The sequence below is a fragment of the Ciconia boyciana genome, chromosome 2 (genome assembly GCF_034638445.1).
Source record: "Ciconia boyciana chromosome 2, ASM3463844v1, whole genome shotgun sequence".
NCBI lineage: Eukaryota > Metazoa > Chordata > Aves > Ciconiiformes > Ciconiidae > Ciconia > Ciconia boyciana.
Window position 1 is genome coordinate 16,676,360 of NC_132935.1, and position 16,451 is coordinate 16,692,810.

The window sequence follows — 16,451 nt, forward strand, 5'->3', positions numbered from 1 at the left end:
AAAGATATAAACTGTTAAGCTAGCCCACAGAAATGATGAGAGCTCAAAAAATAAAGTTGCTGGGGAAAAAGGAAAGCAGGTAGGTTTTCTTTTGGTGTAAGACAGTGTGAGTTTGCCTCGAAGGCTGTGTGAGGCTGTGTGAGTTTACAGTAGCCAAGTAATTGTCTGGTAATTTTATCTATACAGAAGGAGAATAGAAGGGATGGTGCTTCTTTTAGGTGCTAGATATTAGTCTCGCTAGTATTAACTAGCAAATTAAAGTCTTGATTCTGTGTTCCTTACTTTTGTTGTTTTTGCACATCTGGTCTCTTGACCTTAGTTTAAGTCCTGTTATTGTTCTGTCATAGTCTTTGTTTTAAAAATACCTTTTAAATCCTAATGTCAAAAACCGTACTGGCTTCAATGGCAACAGAATAAATCTCGAGAAGAATACACTCATCTTGAATGAATGTGACCCAATAGTTTGCTTTCTTGTTTTGGTAAGTACGAATAGCCCAGAAAGCCAGGAGTTTGCCCTTAGTCTTTGCCTCACTTGTGATAGTTGATAGATAGTTGTATCTATGTGGTAGATAGTTGTATCTACCAATAAGTTACTCACAGTATGGTAAATAGTTTTAGGAATGTACTCTGAAGTTTATTCTAGTTTTACATGCAGAGAGAGTGCAAGTGCGAGTGAGTTCTCCATAGTGGAGGTTAGAGAACTGGGTGGTGTTACACAAACTTGCATGAAAGCCAGGAATCTGTTCTGGCCTGCACAACATGAAGAACTTCATAAATGTGGGATGGTTAAAATGTTCTGGATGCTATATTGCACAAAGCAAATGAATAAACAAGAGCATTAGAAAATATTTTAGGATTAGAAGATTAAGAGTAATTGGCAAAGGCAGACTGGATGGCTCAGGAGATTGGTAAGGGATCTGGAGCCTTTCACCTCCTGATTAGCCAAAGGTGTAACCCAGGTAATCAAAAAAGGATGATTTATTAATGTTTGATGTTCCAATGCAGATGGTTGGTCTAGTTTCTAATCGGTAGTTGCAAAAGAAGCCAGAGGTCAAAGACAGCTTTACCGTGTGCGTGTAAACCTTGTAGTTGAATCTCTTACATGGGTATAGGCCACTAGTTTCTGCTGGTGGAATCTTCTTCATGAAATGTATGATTACAGGAGCTGGCAGACTTTGTCTTCCTTGGTAATTTTTTTCATTTTCTGTGAGCAGTATTTGTAAACTGCTTTGGCATAATAAAATTTAGGATTGAACTTGGAAAAGGAGGTGGCAGAATAGAGTAGGATAGCATTGGGATGAAGGGCAGATTACATATCAAAGATACTTTTTAAAAAAACCTGAAAGTACCTCTCCTTGCCCAAGTCCATCTATTCCATGAAATCATTGTTTTTGGTCTGACTAATTAAGGTAATATAGACGTATCTGTTGGAAACATATAGTGTAATTACGCAGCTTTGTTGAAGTACTTGTCAACATGCTTTAGAAAGTACACCTTGAACATTGTCAATTACCGTGTTATTTTTTCTCCTCTTTCTGGCTATTTTTGGAAATGTGCGTGGTGTATGAGGAGATAGCTTAGTTGTATTAACACATGAACTTCAATCCTTGTGGTAAATTCTTTCCCAGTCTTCTAGATTTTGATAATTTTCCTCATTAATGAATGAATTTAATGATTAAGAGTTTTGAGTTTCAGGGAGTCATACTGTGAAATATATTTCAGTTTAATCCCAGACTGAGACATGGCTTTGAAGAGCAATTTTTGAAGAATCTCAGTGCAACCATCTCAAGTGCCATAATGGACAACCCATTCTAATAGCCGTCTTCCTCTATACAGCTTAATAATACCAACTATATTGCTATAATCAAGGTGCTGCAGGAGTAAATGATAATCCCAAGGTCTCACAAGCAAGCGACAGTGAAGGAAAGAAGTAACTCAGGTTTCCACAGTCCAGATGCCATGTGTGTTAGGTTCCCTTTAAAAAGAGAATTATGAAGATTAATTTTCTTCTGTGTTTAATTGAGGGAACTGTTGATCTATAGGTCCTCTTAAATTTCCAGTGCAAGCTGTACCTGTACTTGGGCCTGCCACTAGTTAGGTCAACTGGTGCTTTGGACTCTACTGCTGTAATAGAATTGCAGAATTTTAGCATTGCTTTTGTTTAGTTTCTTCTTCTTCTTTATGTTGGGGAGGAGTGTCTACTTAAGAAAATACAACTGTCAGGGCAAAGCAGGGGACTAGGTTTTGCTGGGATCAGAATGAAATAGGGAAATAAATATGAGAAGCTATCACTTCTGATACCACACAGAATTGTGGATGTTGATTTCTAGGGTATAGATATATTTTCCCCTTTCACCTTCCCTTTCTCCTTTATTTTTCCTCTTTCTGGGGCAGGTCAGAGAGAGCAGGAGGTTAAGGACAATTACATACCCAGCGAAGGAGTTTAGTGCCTGTACATAGAGATACGATATGTAACTGAAAAATCTGAAAGTCAAGCCAAGACTTGAGCAGAGTGCGTGAATCCAAACAGTTCTGCAAATGTGTAGGCTTCTTCCAAATTTGGCTGGCTGAAAGCTGAAACAGCTTCAGTTTATGCTGTTACTTCAAGTGCTTTTCCCAACCTCTTTGCATGGAAGCCAGTTTCTTCAGTTCTCTTTACCTGATGACCCCCCAGGAGGCTTTCAGTAGGTTTTGTTATGCGTGAAAAATGGCTTTTGAGTGTAATAATATTAAGATGACCCTGTGTTACCTTTCACGTACATGCTCTTCTAATAGGACGCATTATTTTTAATTGTGGCAGGGTAGTCAGGGAAATGCCAACCCAAAAATTGGTAATCAATTACATTCCAGTGCTGTAAAGATTGTGTGTGCTCCCCCCATTGCAAGAGGTTAACACAAACAGTGTGAGACTACTTAGTTCTATTTTATCCTCTTGTGATGCAGAGAAGGATGTATTAGCATGGGACACAAATTTGCTAGGCAGGCCACTAAGCAGGATTAGCACAAGTTACAGAGATGATGTGATTTACAGTCCATTGTATAAAATGCTAGTACTAATAATATGTTTTTCCAGTGTTCAGAAATAAAAGTAATTAGCAATGAACAGCAGCTGGGTTTATTGTCACTTGCAGTTTCTAACTGGTGTCTACAGAGCGTCTGCAAAACAGGTTTGCTATCTGTAGGCTCTGTGAATGGACAGCTGAGAGTAATGGATGTATTTACTCACTAGAGCCACTTAAGGTAAAGCATTTTGGCAAGTTTTCTGTGCGTGCATAGAACAAACATAAGTAATTAAATGAGCAAAACCAGATCACCTTGCAACTTATGTAATCGCGCAGTGAGCTGCTGTTATTTTCTGTTTACCGTAATTCCATCAGTGCTTTCTTTAAGTTGTCTTTCAACACTGTGGAGACTTTGAACATTGAAACAATGCAGCGGATGGAGACCTGAAGTGCCAGATACTGTGGAGAAGGCCCAAATCCCACTGTTGTCAGCAGAGCAGGCTCAGCATGGCTTTGTCTCCAGTTCTTGCTCGCCATAAAATGAATAAAAGGAGATATCTCCTGCAGTACAGAAGACCTGTTAAAACATCCTTCTTCCAAAGAACCTCTTCAAAACCCAATTCATAACTTAAACTGGAGCTCCAAGTTCTGGTATCAAGTGAAAATGTTACTACAGTTAAGTCCTAGCTATTTGGCTGCCTGACTCACCATTGCCTAATGAGATATGTTTCCTAAACAAACAGAAAGCAATTTTCAGTTTATTTAAGAAAAAGTTTTAACCAGTGTTTGGGAATTGTGCTTTCTTTAAAAAAAAAAAAGAATTGGAGGCTGAATAGCAGCAGCTCATTATATCATGGTTTAGCAACTCATTGACTCACTATACATGTTCAATTCTGATGGGATACAAAGGATAGCATCTCATTCTCTGAGCTAAATGGCTGAAAGGCATTTATATTATATGCATTTAAAAATGTTTACATTTCATGCTCTCTGTATGTCTGAGTCTTTCCGTATGGTGTGATACTGAATGAGCAGTGATCACATGCTTTCTTTGTGGCACAGCTGTTGAGGAGGAGAAGAAAAATAATTAGACCATTTGCCTAATGCATTACAACTGAATTCTGCAGAAAAGTAGTAATATACTTACTGGTTGGAAGAATGGAATTCTAACCCTGTGTGGAAATTTTATATTCCCTGCAAGGCATCTCTTGGGTGTAAGAACTGAGAACGTGGCACGAGGAAGCTTCCACCCATGTCCTTGATGTAGTGGTGTAGACTGGATGATGGCAAAGGAGCAGATGGCTGTGGATTTTGGGTGTAAAGAGGAATTATCTTCTGGATGCTGTACACTGTTTGCTATTCAGGAAAAGAAGTAGAGCAATGGTGACATTTTTGTCAGGAGATTCTTTCTTTGGCCTTCAAACCAGTTGCACAGGAGCAGCAAATCTCCCCCTGATGTCACGGGCAGGTGTGGTGCACTCCTGGGAAGGGCAGGCCTGCCTGCTGTGAGAACACAGGCTTTAATAACATAAGCCCTGGAAGCCTTGTTTCCTTCCTGCAGACCATTTTGCTCAGAGATCATGAGAATAGTTAAGTAGACCTACCTTTTTTTTTTTTTTTAATTAGTGATGTCATGGACTTGGGTGTGGTAGGTTTCTTTGCCACATGCCATTTTTCTACTGTAGTTTTTCCATTCTTCTTTTACTAAATTGAGCTCTGTGCGTGAGAGGAACAGAAGATTTCCTTGGAGAATGTCTGCACTGAGTAATCTTTGAGAAAAACTACCTTTCGTTGCAGGCATCGGCCACTGTGGCTGTGTTAAAAGGCGTCCTGGCAGATACTGGGTACTCCTGTAGGAATGGTCTTTGTAAGAATTGGTCATACTCCGACCCAACAAACTGAATTCACCATTTTGAATTTAATTTTTGTTGCTCATATTTAGAAAGCAATTCTCTTGGACTGTTAAGCATGAATATGATTAAAACATGTAAGTGTATTGAAAGAAAAAGACTGAAGACCTGTTCTTTTGTTCCACACCTGGTATAGACTCCCAGCAAAGTCTCCTGTCAAAGGGTTCAGGGATATGGGAACTGATTATTGACATGATTTAGTGATTTAGTGAAGAAAGGAATGGTCCTATCAGAGAACATTAAGTTAAGATCATGTTGTGTACGTGTGCCTCAGTTTCCCCAAATAAATATATTTATTATTCACCTGGAATATATATTCAGCTATGTGAAACATTTCAAAATGTTCAGCAACAAATGCTAAATATGTGAGGGTATGTATATGATATCTTACTACATTAGTACAAATGAAAATGGTGGTGATAGTTAATGAAAGAGGCTTATGAATTAATTGATCTCTTTTTATTTTCCCCTTCCTTGCTATTTGAATAAATCTACAGTGGAGCTAAAATGACCTTATTCTTTATTCACAGGTTACTTTAGGTGGAACCTTTATTGGAATTGGGCGGAAAACTCCAGATTGCCAAGGCAACACCAAGTACTTCCGCTGCAAATTCTGCAATTTCACCTACATGGGCAACTCCTCCACTGAACTAGAGCAACACTTCTTACAGACTCACCCAAACAAAATGAAAGCAGCCCTTCCCTCCTCTGATTCTGGTAAAACTTCAGAGAAAAACTCCAATAAATCCAGTCCTACTCTTCGACCATGTGATTCTGGAGACTTGGGGAAGTGGCAAGACAGAATCACTGTAAAAGCAGGAGATGATACACCAGTTGGATATTCGGTGCCCATCAAGCCAATAGATTCCTCTAGACAAAATGGTACCGATACAACCAGTTACTACTGGTGTAAATTTTGCAGTTTCAGCTGTGAATCGTCCAGCTCATTGAAACTATTAGAACATTACAGCAAACAGCATGGGGGAAGCCAGGCAGGAAGCCTTCACCCAGATCTGAATGATAAGCTTTCTAGGGGATCTGTCATTAACCAGAATGATCTAGCCAAAAATGCAGATGGGGAGTTAGTGACAAAGACAGAAAAGGGTGCGAGTGTGGCAAAAAAGAAAGACTTGACTAGCAAAGGAGCAGAGGACAGCATGGTGACAAGCTACAACTGTCAGTTCTGTGACTTTAGGTACTCAAAGAGCCATGGCCCAGATGTAATAGTGGTGGGCCCACTTCTCCGTCACTATCAGCAGCTACACAACATTCATAAATGTACCATTAAGCACTGTCAGTTCTGTCCCCGAGGCCTCTGCAGCCCAGAAAAGCACCTTGGAGAAATTACTTATCCATTTGCTTGCAGAAAAAGTAATTGTTCCCACTGTGCTCTCTTGCTTTTGCACCTGTCTCCAGGGGTGACAGGAAGCTCTAGAGTCAAACACCAGTGCCATCAGTGCTCATTCTCCACTCCCGACGTGGACGTTCTCCTGCTCCACTATGAGAATGCACACGAAGCCCAAGCGTCTGATGTCAAACCAGAAACAAACGCCCTGCCAGGGGCAGAGGGGCCGCTGACGCTCAAGGAGAACAAAGAACACTCATGTACCAAATGTGACTTTACCACCCAGGTGGAAGAAGAGATTTCCCGACACTACAGGTACAGTGGAGTTTCAAATGATTAATGATAGGAACCCAAACAAACAGCCCTCCCTCAGTTCCTTAATTAAATGTCACCGTTCCCCAAACATTGGAGGAAACTGGAAATCAAAATATGAATGCGTATAGATATAAATCTTTACAGCCAGAGTCCAATCCAACATCCACTTTGTTTTGGAAAACCACCAGCTAAGTCGGTGGATTTAATTATACATTTAAACCTGTGCAAAGAAGAGGGAGATTTGGATTTGTGTGCAGATGCTGAAGTTCCAGCATATTTGAGGTTTGGTCAACTATTTTCCACCCAGAATCTTTTGGGTACTATTTTAGTTTAGGCTTTTTACCAGAAAGCTGGCATCTTCATTCAGTAGGGGAACACAAATGGCTTTACTTTCCAAGATAGACTATGAATCCTTTCATGCTCCGTAACAGTGCTTCAATGTACTACCTTTTTGTAGTATTTTCCATTCCCAAGTCCAGCAACGCAATAATTAGTTTAAGAGCATTCCACTGCTGTTTTGGTGTTGGTTTCACACTGGGAGCAGACACTCTTTTGTCTGTTGATGTCATCCCCCAAGATCCTTTTGCAGATGCTTATTTTCGTGTTGCTGGTTTACAGTGTCGTTCTATTTATTTTAAATGCTAATGTTCCTATTTGGAGGTGGACGCAGCCAGTCTCCTGACTCAGTCTGACACAATGTCATAGTGGCAGCCAACTCCCTGCTAAACTTCTTGGGTCAGTTCCTGGGCTGTTGTAAACCGGCAGTCCAGTTTACATCAGAGGAGGAGCTGGCTCTTAGGCTTTGTAAAGAGCAACAGTTATGTGCCGCTGCAAAAGCGATGTTAAATATTAGAAAATCATGCCGAATGTGTTAATAGTTAAGGCTAATGCGTCAACAACAACGGAAAACTTGGTATCTATCTCATCTAAAAGATCTTTGCATGGAAGCCAGCTAGAACGAAGACAAAAGAAGATGCATTTTCAAAGCTAAAGCTTTGTTAAAAGCTCAAGAAACTGTGCCACGTTTAATAGATTCCAAGACATCCAAAATTAACAAAGGCAGACTGGGGCATGATACTTTAATAGAGATTAAAGCTGGGGGCATCCAAATGTTGCCCAACAGAGGGCTGCATTGGCAATGTATCAGGAGTCTATTTAAAAAAAAAAAAAAAAAAGAGGAGCAGATTGCTCATCTTTAATTTGGAGCTAGGGCCCACGGAGGATTCAGGTCCCAGCATGCAGTGCCCCATTTTTGATCCAAGTGGGCCTGAGGGATGTTGTGCGGATTAATTAGTTAATGTTTGTAAACTGCTTTGAAGATGAAAAGTGGTATCTAAGTTCCAAGCATTATTATAGCAGCTTTGAGCCATGCTGTAGAACTCCATAGGCAGCACTTTGTCCGCCGCTGGGGCATGGCACGATCTTTTTTTAGTGGTTAAATAACTGGAAGATTGAAACGTCTCCTTGACTGAAAAAAAACACTTCTATTTTGCTGCAGCTGGTAATTTAAGTTTTAACATGCACGCCTAGTTAAAATCCTTTTTCCCAAGGAAAGGAGAAGCCATGACTTTCAAAATTAAGTGCTAAGTCTGAGACGGGGTAGCAGTAGCTTCTCCTTTGGAGGGCTCAGCACCCTGCGGCTCTGGCAGTTGTCACAGGGAACTGCACTTTGGAAAATCCAGAGGTACACTTAAGCATTCGAATCCCAACTTGTTTGTCTAAAATTAGGCTATTCTGTTTAAGACACTCAAACAATGTATTTTGTTAAGCCTTCAGTCTATGACATTATTGAGTACTCTGAGGATGTTGCGTAATTAAAGCAAAGTACTACATCCCCATAACTGCCAACTTCTTTCCCTTTCTCCTGCCCTCCCCCCTTTTTAATTTGTGTTTTGTTTCTTTTCTATGTGTACTGCTGCTGTTTTCTCCCACTGTGCACCTTCTTTGAAATCACAGAAGTTAGTTCAGTTTGTGGTAGGTGCTCTGTAATGGCAAACACCAGCAGGTTTTATTGCTTTTCTATGCTTTTCACTCTATCAAACTAAAACAAATGGAAAGAGAGCATTTTGGGGCATTATAGCTTCTATTTTTATTATTATTATCAGGCCTTTTTTTTAATAGAAGTTTAGCATGTATTGGATAGCTATTTTCTTTCCCTTTTTGTATTTTATAAACTAAAGATACAGAATAGTTCAGATTTTAAAAAGTAGAAGATCTATAAAATAGTAGTGTTAGGGTATTACGTGACACACAGGAACATGCTGATGTGGAGTCAGCTCACATCCCAGCTGGCCTTCTCTGTGGCATCATCAGAGTTTGTCTCAATAAAGCTGTTAGGCCACACGTTACGTATTTCTGATGTATTTAAAATGCTATACATGCACATATATCTAAAACCTGTCCATTTATATAATAAGCAGCTGAATGGATTCTAATGGGAAACATAATACTAAGCATTGATGTGGTGGCAGAAAGTGTTCTGCCGTTCACATATTTAAGTTTACCCTAGCTAATCTGTGAGTATCAGAGCTGGCTTTAGATGCTACTTACATGTTTTGGTTCGTGTATTTTTTGTCTGCATTTTTGATTATTTTCATTTTTGAGTCATATGCCTGAACAGCATGCTTAATTTATTTTGTATTTTATTTTGTTTCCTTTTGGCTTTACATCTGCAATTTCACTATGTCTGCTAGCTAAAAAATTTTCTGTGTCCCAATATTATTCCTTTGCAGCCATGTATTTGCAACAGTATTACAATTTGCAAAAGTGGTTCTTTCCAAGTTTTCTGTCTACAGAAACGTATACTTACACTTACCGCTCATTCAGTATTTCTTGACATGATTATTTGAGGGCTGTTCAGTTAAATTTGAAGTTAGTGAATCATATTGCACTTGAGTTTACTTGTATTTAAACCTCACTAAAATGTGCTTGCTCAAATAAATCCCCAGAGGGTTTATTGGCCTCCATTTTCTACTAATTCTGCTACTACTCATTTTCCATTATACCTCTGAGAAATCAGGTACTTTTCATGTTCATTGCAAAGCTTAGTTTTTCTTCAAAACTGTCTGGTATCCTGATGAGCTAAAAGATGCCAACACTTGTAATTTAGATAAAAATCATACTGAGTATTTGGGAAAGTTTTGCATGTTGGATCACTTAGTCTTAGTCACTTCGCTTGCCCCAAAATAATTAATTTTTTTTTTTTTTTTCTTAAAAATGAAAGAGGCTTCTTGCAGAAGTGTTTTTTTAATTTTGCTAAAAGATGTGGGAAAACAATGCCTTTTTTTATTTTTGCAAAAATTAAAACTTTTCATGTAAATCCTTATTTGTCAAAAAAGACTTTGACAGAAAGCATTTGATCAGTGCTAGAAGTAATTAAAAATGCTATGCTGAAAAATGCTCTAAACTTGTTTTAAAAAAAAGATGGGTAGTGATTCATTAAACAACTACAAAATATAAAAAGAAAATAGAAAAACTCAAATGAAGTGTAAGCTTTGGCAATGGTGTAGAATTGTTTTTCTAATAAATTATTTTGAAGATGCAGATGACAGCAGTTATGTAGGGTTCTCTTTTGAAATTAATTTTGAGTTAATGTCAAGTTAAAGAATTCCTTACCTCTTAAAAGGTAAATGGGGTAGAGGAGTAGAAGGCAAAGGGGTACCTGGGGCTTGCTCCTCCCCAGCGCCAGGGCTGCACGTCGGGGACAGGGGTGTCGGGGCTGCCCCCTCGCACTGGCAGGCAGCAGAAGCTGGAGCAGCGTCTTAGACATGCAGATTATGGAAATGTGGAGCCTTTGGGATGCTCCCCAGAGAAGCCAACCGAGGGCAAAAGTGTACATTGAGGCCCACCAGCTCCCATTTTTTCGGCAGAGCAGGAGCCTTCCCTGATTGAACAATAGCAGCAGCTGCGAGGACCTCTTCCATTCTCCTGACACCTTAATTCACTGCTCTGAACTTGTTTGCTCTTGCCAATGGCTTTTGCTCTCCTTTCATCTCAGCCTTGCTCTCCGCTCTGCCCGTTCTCCTCCCCTTTCTGACCCTCCGCTGAATTTTCTTGCTTGCTTTGCTCGCTGTCTTTCCTTCTGAATATTTTCCGCTCCCCACAAGCCTGAGTTCAACACTCATCCCAAAAGTAAACTTTTTTATAAGCCTGTGTCTTCATGAGAAATACTAGTAATTATTATATTCATAATGAAATTCAAAACATGCAAAAAAATGGAAGTGATATGACAGCCATACCTTCATCCAGAATATTTTCTATGCCCTAGAGCCTAGGAATGTCTTCAGGTAATTTAAAAAAAAAAATTAAGTGTTTTGTAGAGGATCGTGTTTTGTAATACTTCAGACTAGTTAGAAGTATGTCAACAAGACTTAATTAACAACTGGCTAGTGTCAGGAGTATCACAGCCTATTAGAAAGCTCAAGTAAAGAACATTAAATCCATCAAAAAACCCCCGTCTAATCTCTCCAACTTCAAGATTTTGCAAGGGAAAATCCTTATATCTTATAGCACCCAATTCAAGTACATTTCAGTACGAATAAATAATGATAGGATTTTATTAAGTTGTCGGAGTGTAACAGTGCAGCAAAGGTTTGGCCTGAATTCCTTGACATTTAGTCTTGGGATTGGGCCATAAATGTTTTAATGTCCACGAATAATCAGGTCTTTGATTTATTTTGTAGTGAAAATAACAATGCTAAGTGACATCAATGGATGGGATGACATTGGGAATCCCAATGCCACATTGAAGATAATGCCTGTTTATGGCTTGAACCTGCTGTTAGTTTGCTTGAGTGGTGTATAAGGAAGATCACAAAAGGGAGAATGCTGTTTTCTTCTTCATTTACATCACTTCCTTCCATACTGAGATTTTCCTCAAACGTATCTCCTTTGATCAGCTGTATACCAATACACTGTATTGCACCTGATGAATTCAGAGTTTCAGGTGGTATAACTGTGGTTTAGCTGTAAAGTGTAACTTCAGATCATGCATGGGAGTGCTTATTGTGTACTTCTCAAACTGGAATTTTTAAAATTTTGTTGCTTAGCTTTGAGGAGCTTTGTGCACAAATCTAGGTGTAACTTGGGCCTTCAGAAACATGGGGTGGGTTTAAATTCTAGTATAAAAAGAAATTGAACATTGCCAACTTGTTTCCTTGATTGCGATCAGGGTGGGGTGAAAACAGTCAGAGATGAAAACATTTTCTTTTTATGCCGTGTTCTGGGAAAGAATAAGTTTCCAACTTTCAAAAGTTCTCTAATAGCTGATGATAGTTATTATTTTATTATTTGAGACTGTGACTTATATTGGAGAGTTCCAAATTTTAGCTTACTTTTTGGAGCTTGGGGATAGAATAATATACAGGACAAACCCATGCGAAGTATGAAGATTTATAATGTCAATGGCAGAGATTACTTTTTAACGCGTACTAGAAAAGTATACGTCCTGAAAAAAAAAGCCTGTTGGGTTACTGTCTACCTAAATCAGTCCTCCTTTTTTCCACATCACAGTGCCTATCACAGTCTCACAGAAAAACGAAGGAACGCTTGATGACTCTCTTTGAATCAATTATAAATGCTATAAATGAACAAACCTTTAATGTAACAAAGGTGATTTTAGCTGGGCTTCAGCCATGTAGTTACAATCTAATAGTCGGCATTTATTTATGGCCTCAGAAGTGTGGTACCTCCCTTGTGGTGTATACTGCTCCTGATCAAAAACATTTAGCCAGCGTGGAAGAGGGGGGGAAAGACAGGCAGAAAAAGATCAGCTGTTTGGAGGTGTGATATCTGTAGATGAGAGCCAAGTTAGGAATGGGGGTTAGCTATTGAAATAGCCAAGTTAAACAAGAGACACTTAGGGCTAAGTAGCCTCCCAAAGGATTGATAAACTTTCACATGGGGAGTGTATGCGGTCGAGCCATTAGCCCCAAATGGTGTCTTGTTTAACTTGGCTTTTGAGATAACTAGCCCCTGTCTAACTTGGACTTCCCTGATGGTATCCCACCTTTACAGGGCTGACCCTCTTTATAACTTGGCTTTTTGTATTTGTAAAATGGTTTTGATCAGATAGCGCTCTCTCTTTTTTTTGTTTCAGAAGAGAATTAAGCTCAGTTTAGAAAAAAATTAAGTTGCAAGGGAGAATATATTAGTGTCGCATTGAGAGACAAGCTGATTTTAATAAAACACAATTGTAGAATGAAGAAAAAGGAACACAGCCAGAACAGGATTTTAACCCACAGCTTGCTCTCCCACAAGTAGGTTTTGTTGCCATGAGGCTATGTGGAGAATAGCTGACTCTATTTTTTGCATAACTGAACGAGCCCATCTAGTCCCTTAAAATGAATATAAATACAGAAAATGACAAAAAGAAAACTGATATTGCACAAGGGCTAAAAAGCTTGAATCTGAATGTGTACTCATGTCTGCGTGCTGACACAACTGCAAGAAAATCAGACAATGTAAATAACATATGGTTTGTTTTTCCAACAAAAGGAAAGAAGGAAGACAAGGGGGTTTAGTAAGTTTGGCAAGTTGTCCCTTCTAAACTATCATACTCTAAAAGGGACATTTTGTGTATCATTCCAGTTCTACAGATGCACCGAGAGCCAAATCCTGCTCTTACTGAAGTCAATGGGAGTTTTGCCATCGACTTCACTGAGGCTAAGATTTGGCCTCAAAAGAATTAATTCTAACAATTGGAGTTGTCAGGGCAGTAACAGATTTCTCATACAAGTTTTGTCCTGTGTGGATAGCGAAAGGCTCGTTTTTTAGCTTGGCTAAAGATGCTGTTGTGACTCTGAATGCCTGGGGTGTGGATGTGTGAGTGTGTCTGTAGGGAGAAGCTTTTGCAGAGTTATGTACATTTTGATGAAGGGCAGGGACGGTGTTTTACTCTGGGTTGGTACGACGCTGGGTGCAGCGGGGCCCGGAGCCTGACGGAGGGCTCTGACCGCTCCTGTGCTATAAACAATTATTCATAATGGCGTTATAGAGCTCATAAACAGTGTTCTGTTTCTACGATAGATACAGTAAATGGGTAACATGTTGTTCTCATGTAGCAACATATGCTTTACATAATTTAGTAATGCAGTACTTTATATAGGCTTTTAGAATAAAAACAGGAAGGCACGTTATTCCACACTGCTCCACAGCTCGTACCCAAGCATTTCTGTAGTTGACAGGAAAACACAGCTTGTAGTGACACAGCCAATTATTTTGCTTTTTCTTTAGAGCAGCATCTTTTAAAGTTGTGTTAAAATGTCCATAGAGAACACATAAGTAGTCTGTTGTGTACAACCTTCTGTCCTTTGGTGTATTCTTATCCATAAGTTAACCAGAGCTCCATTCAAAATCATCTTTGCCAACCAAAAGTATGTTAAATTGGTGGAAAGCAAAGAAATTTTTTAAGCATTTGGACTTTCTAGCATAGATTTATGTTATACAAAGTGGTTTTTTATACAAGGAAAACGATCCTTTTCTAACTATTTGATTTTGTTTGAAAAAATGTGTTCCTTCAGTGTTTCTACCACAATAGAAAGTGAAAAGTATATTGCAGCAAACTGAAGAGGAAAAAACACAAAATCCCAGTGAAAATTATATGAAGTTTAGAATAATGCAGTGGAGTGTGAATGAGCAATAGGAGGCCATTGCAAGGCGTGGAGGGGAAAACCAGCAGGATTTTTCCCGTATTGTGTAAGACACCAAAGTAAACCTGCTTGCTTTAGAGGGTATCGTACTGAAAATTCGATTTATTTTCTTCGACTGGGTAGGTAGAACCACTGCGAGAGGGAAGGCCGAGGGGAGAGGCTCTCATGTTAATACACTTCTCGTTTTCTTCCAGGAGAGTACACAACTGCTACAAATGCCGTCAGTGCAGCTTCACAGCTGTTGACACTCAGTCACTACTAGAGCACTTCAACACTGTGCACTGTCAGGAGATGGACGTCACTACAGCCAACGGGGAGGACAGTCACGGCGTTTCGTCTATCAAGGAAGAGCCAAAAATTGACCTCAAGGTCTACAGTCTGATTAATCCAGACCCCAAAATGGGGGAGCCCACATCTGACAGCATAGTGAAGAGGGAAAAGATAGAAGATAAGGAAGTGCTCAAGGAGAAAGGTTGGACTGACAGTCCCAGTGATGATCTTCGTAACGTGACCTGGAGAGGAACAGACATTTTGAGGGGGAGCCCGTCATACACACAGACCAGTCTAGGCTTATTGACCCCAGTGTCTGTTGGCCAAGAGCAGCCAAAGCCTTTAAGGGATAGTCCAAACGTAGAAGCTGCCCATCTCGCGCGGCCCATTTACGGCTTGGCGGTGGAGAGCAAGGGCTTCCTGCAGGGTGTGCCAGCCGGAGCGGCGGAGAAAGCCGGGCAGCTCACCCAGCCCTACCCTGGATCCGGGGACAGCAAGGCAAAGGATGAATCCCAGTCCTTATTACGGGTAGGAAACTCTCTTTTTTTTCCCCTTGCTTTTTATGTTTACATGTATGTTATGTTTAATTAGGCATGCAAATGATTTATTCAGTTCCAGAGTAATGTGGTTGGTTTTTTTTTTTTTCATGCATGGAAAAAAATAATAATCAAGGAAACACTGAAAGGCTTAAACTTGTAGAGCTAAACTGGCAGGTAAATGTTCCAAAGTGTTTGCATAAAACAATGTATATATTGATGTAGTATTAGTAAGCAAGTGCTTCTGCTTTTGCTATTTAGCTCTGATTGAATTTTGCTTAATCATTCCTGCTAATTGTGCAGGTTGATGATGCATTTGAAGAAGGAAGGTTTAGAACCCCAGAAGGCTGCACATCTGTTACACTAAAACAACTAATCACCTCTTAAATTTTGTGGTGGTGTGACAGTTCACACTTAAGCAAGATTTCACGTTATTAAATATCTAAGAATATGAAACCTGAGTTAAATATTAATAAAATGTAACCTCTTATTTTTGTAAAGCAACATTATTATATATCAATTTTGACACTTATCTGGTTGCCTTGGAAGCAAAAGAAAGGGAAAAAAAAAAAAAGGAAGGAGCTTGAGTGATAAGAAAAGGAGAATATTTGTCACACCAAATAATTCCTATTCTGTCTTTTTTTTTTTAAACAAAAGGACCTATATATAAGGAACTTCCCCTTCCATCAAGGTATGCTTTTCTCACTGTAGAGAAATCTGAGGTTAGAAAAGCTCTCAAATTCTGAGGAGCTGAACAGGGAGACAAGTAAGTGCCTTTCTCCTGGAGTCATCACTGTATGTTTTCAGGGGCTGCTCCCTCCCTATCTGAACTTCTAGAAACTTGCTACAGGAGCGGTGAGTCCGCAGACAAACCTCTCTAGAATGGAAGTGATGATCAGCTATTTTTCTTTATTGTCTTTTATAAGAACATTTATAACCATAACATCCATTACTGTAAGAGTGAACAACATGTCAGAAGAAGACAAAAGACAAGATAAATGTTCTATTCCATGGTCTGCTAAGATTATACATAGGTATATGTCTCTGTATACATATGTAAGTCTTACAAGCTCTTTTTAAATTAAGTCAGTGGTCTTAAAAGTATTGCAGTCATTCTAATTATAAAATAATGCATCTGTCACTTAAAGTCTGCATGTAATTTAGGGGGACCACAGTCTTTTGTGCCTTACAGGTCATGAATAGTTACTGATGTAAGATTTTAACTGTATGAGAAGCAGTCACAGTATGACAGGTTCCCTGTTGCAAACCTGGGTGTGTGCTCATTGTGAATGGCAGGGTTACATTTCTCTCCTCCATTTGGAAATATTTATAACAATATATACATATATCTGACTAGCAGTGGAATTCATGCTGTACATATGACGTTAGTTACATCCCACTTGAATTTTTGTAGTGGTTCTTAG

At 39.3% G+C, this 16,451-nt stretch overlaps 1 protein-coding gene across 6 annotated transcripts in view; it reads left to right on the forward strand.

Moving 5' to 3' along the window:
- Positions 1-16,451, forward strand: part of TRPS1 (transcriptional repressor GATA binding 1) — a 218,144-nt gene that overhangs the window by 50,194 nt on the left and 151,499 nt on the right. For 5 of the 6 annotated variants that reach the window (XM_072852000.1, XM_072851999.1, XM_072852002.1 and 2 more), the window contains 2 exons: positions 5,443-6,572; positions 14,416-15,019. In XM_072852000.1, the coding sequence (XP_072708101.1) occupies positions 5,443-6,572; positions 14,416-15,019 (1,734 nt within the window). The remainder of the gene's footprint in view (positions 1-5,442; positions 6,573-14,415; positions 15,020-16,451) is intronic. The other variant, XM_072852005.1, reaches the window with a different exon arrangement.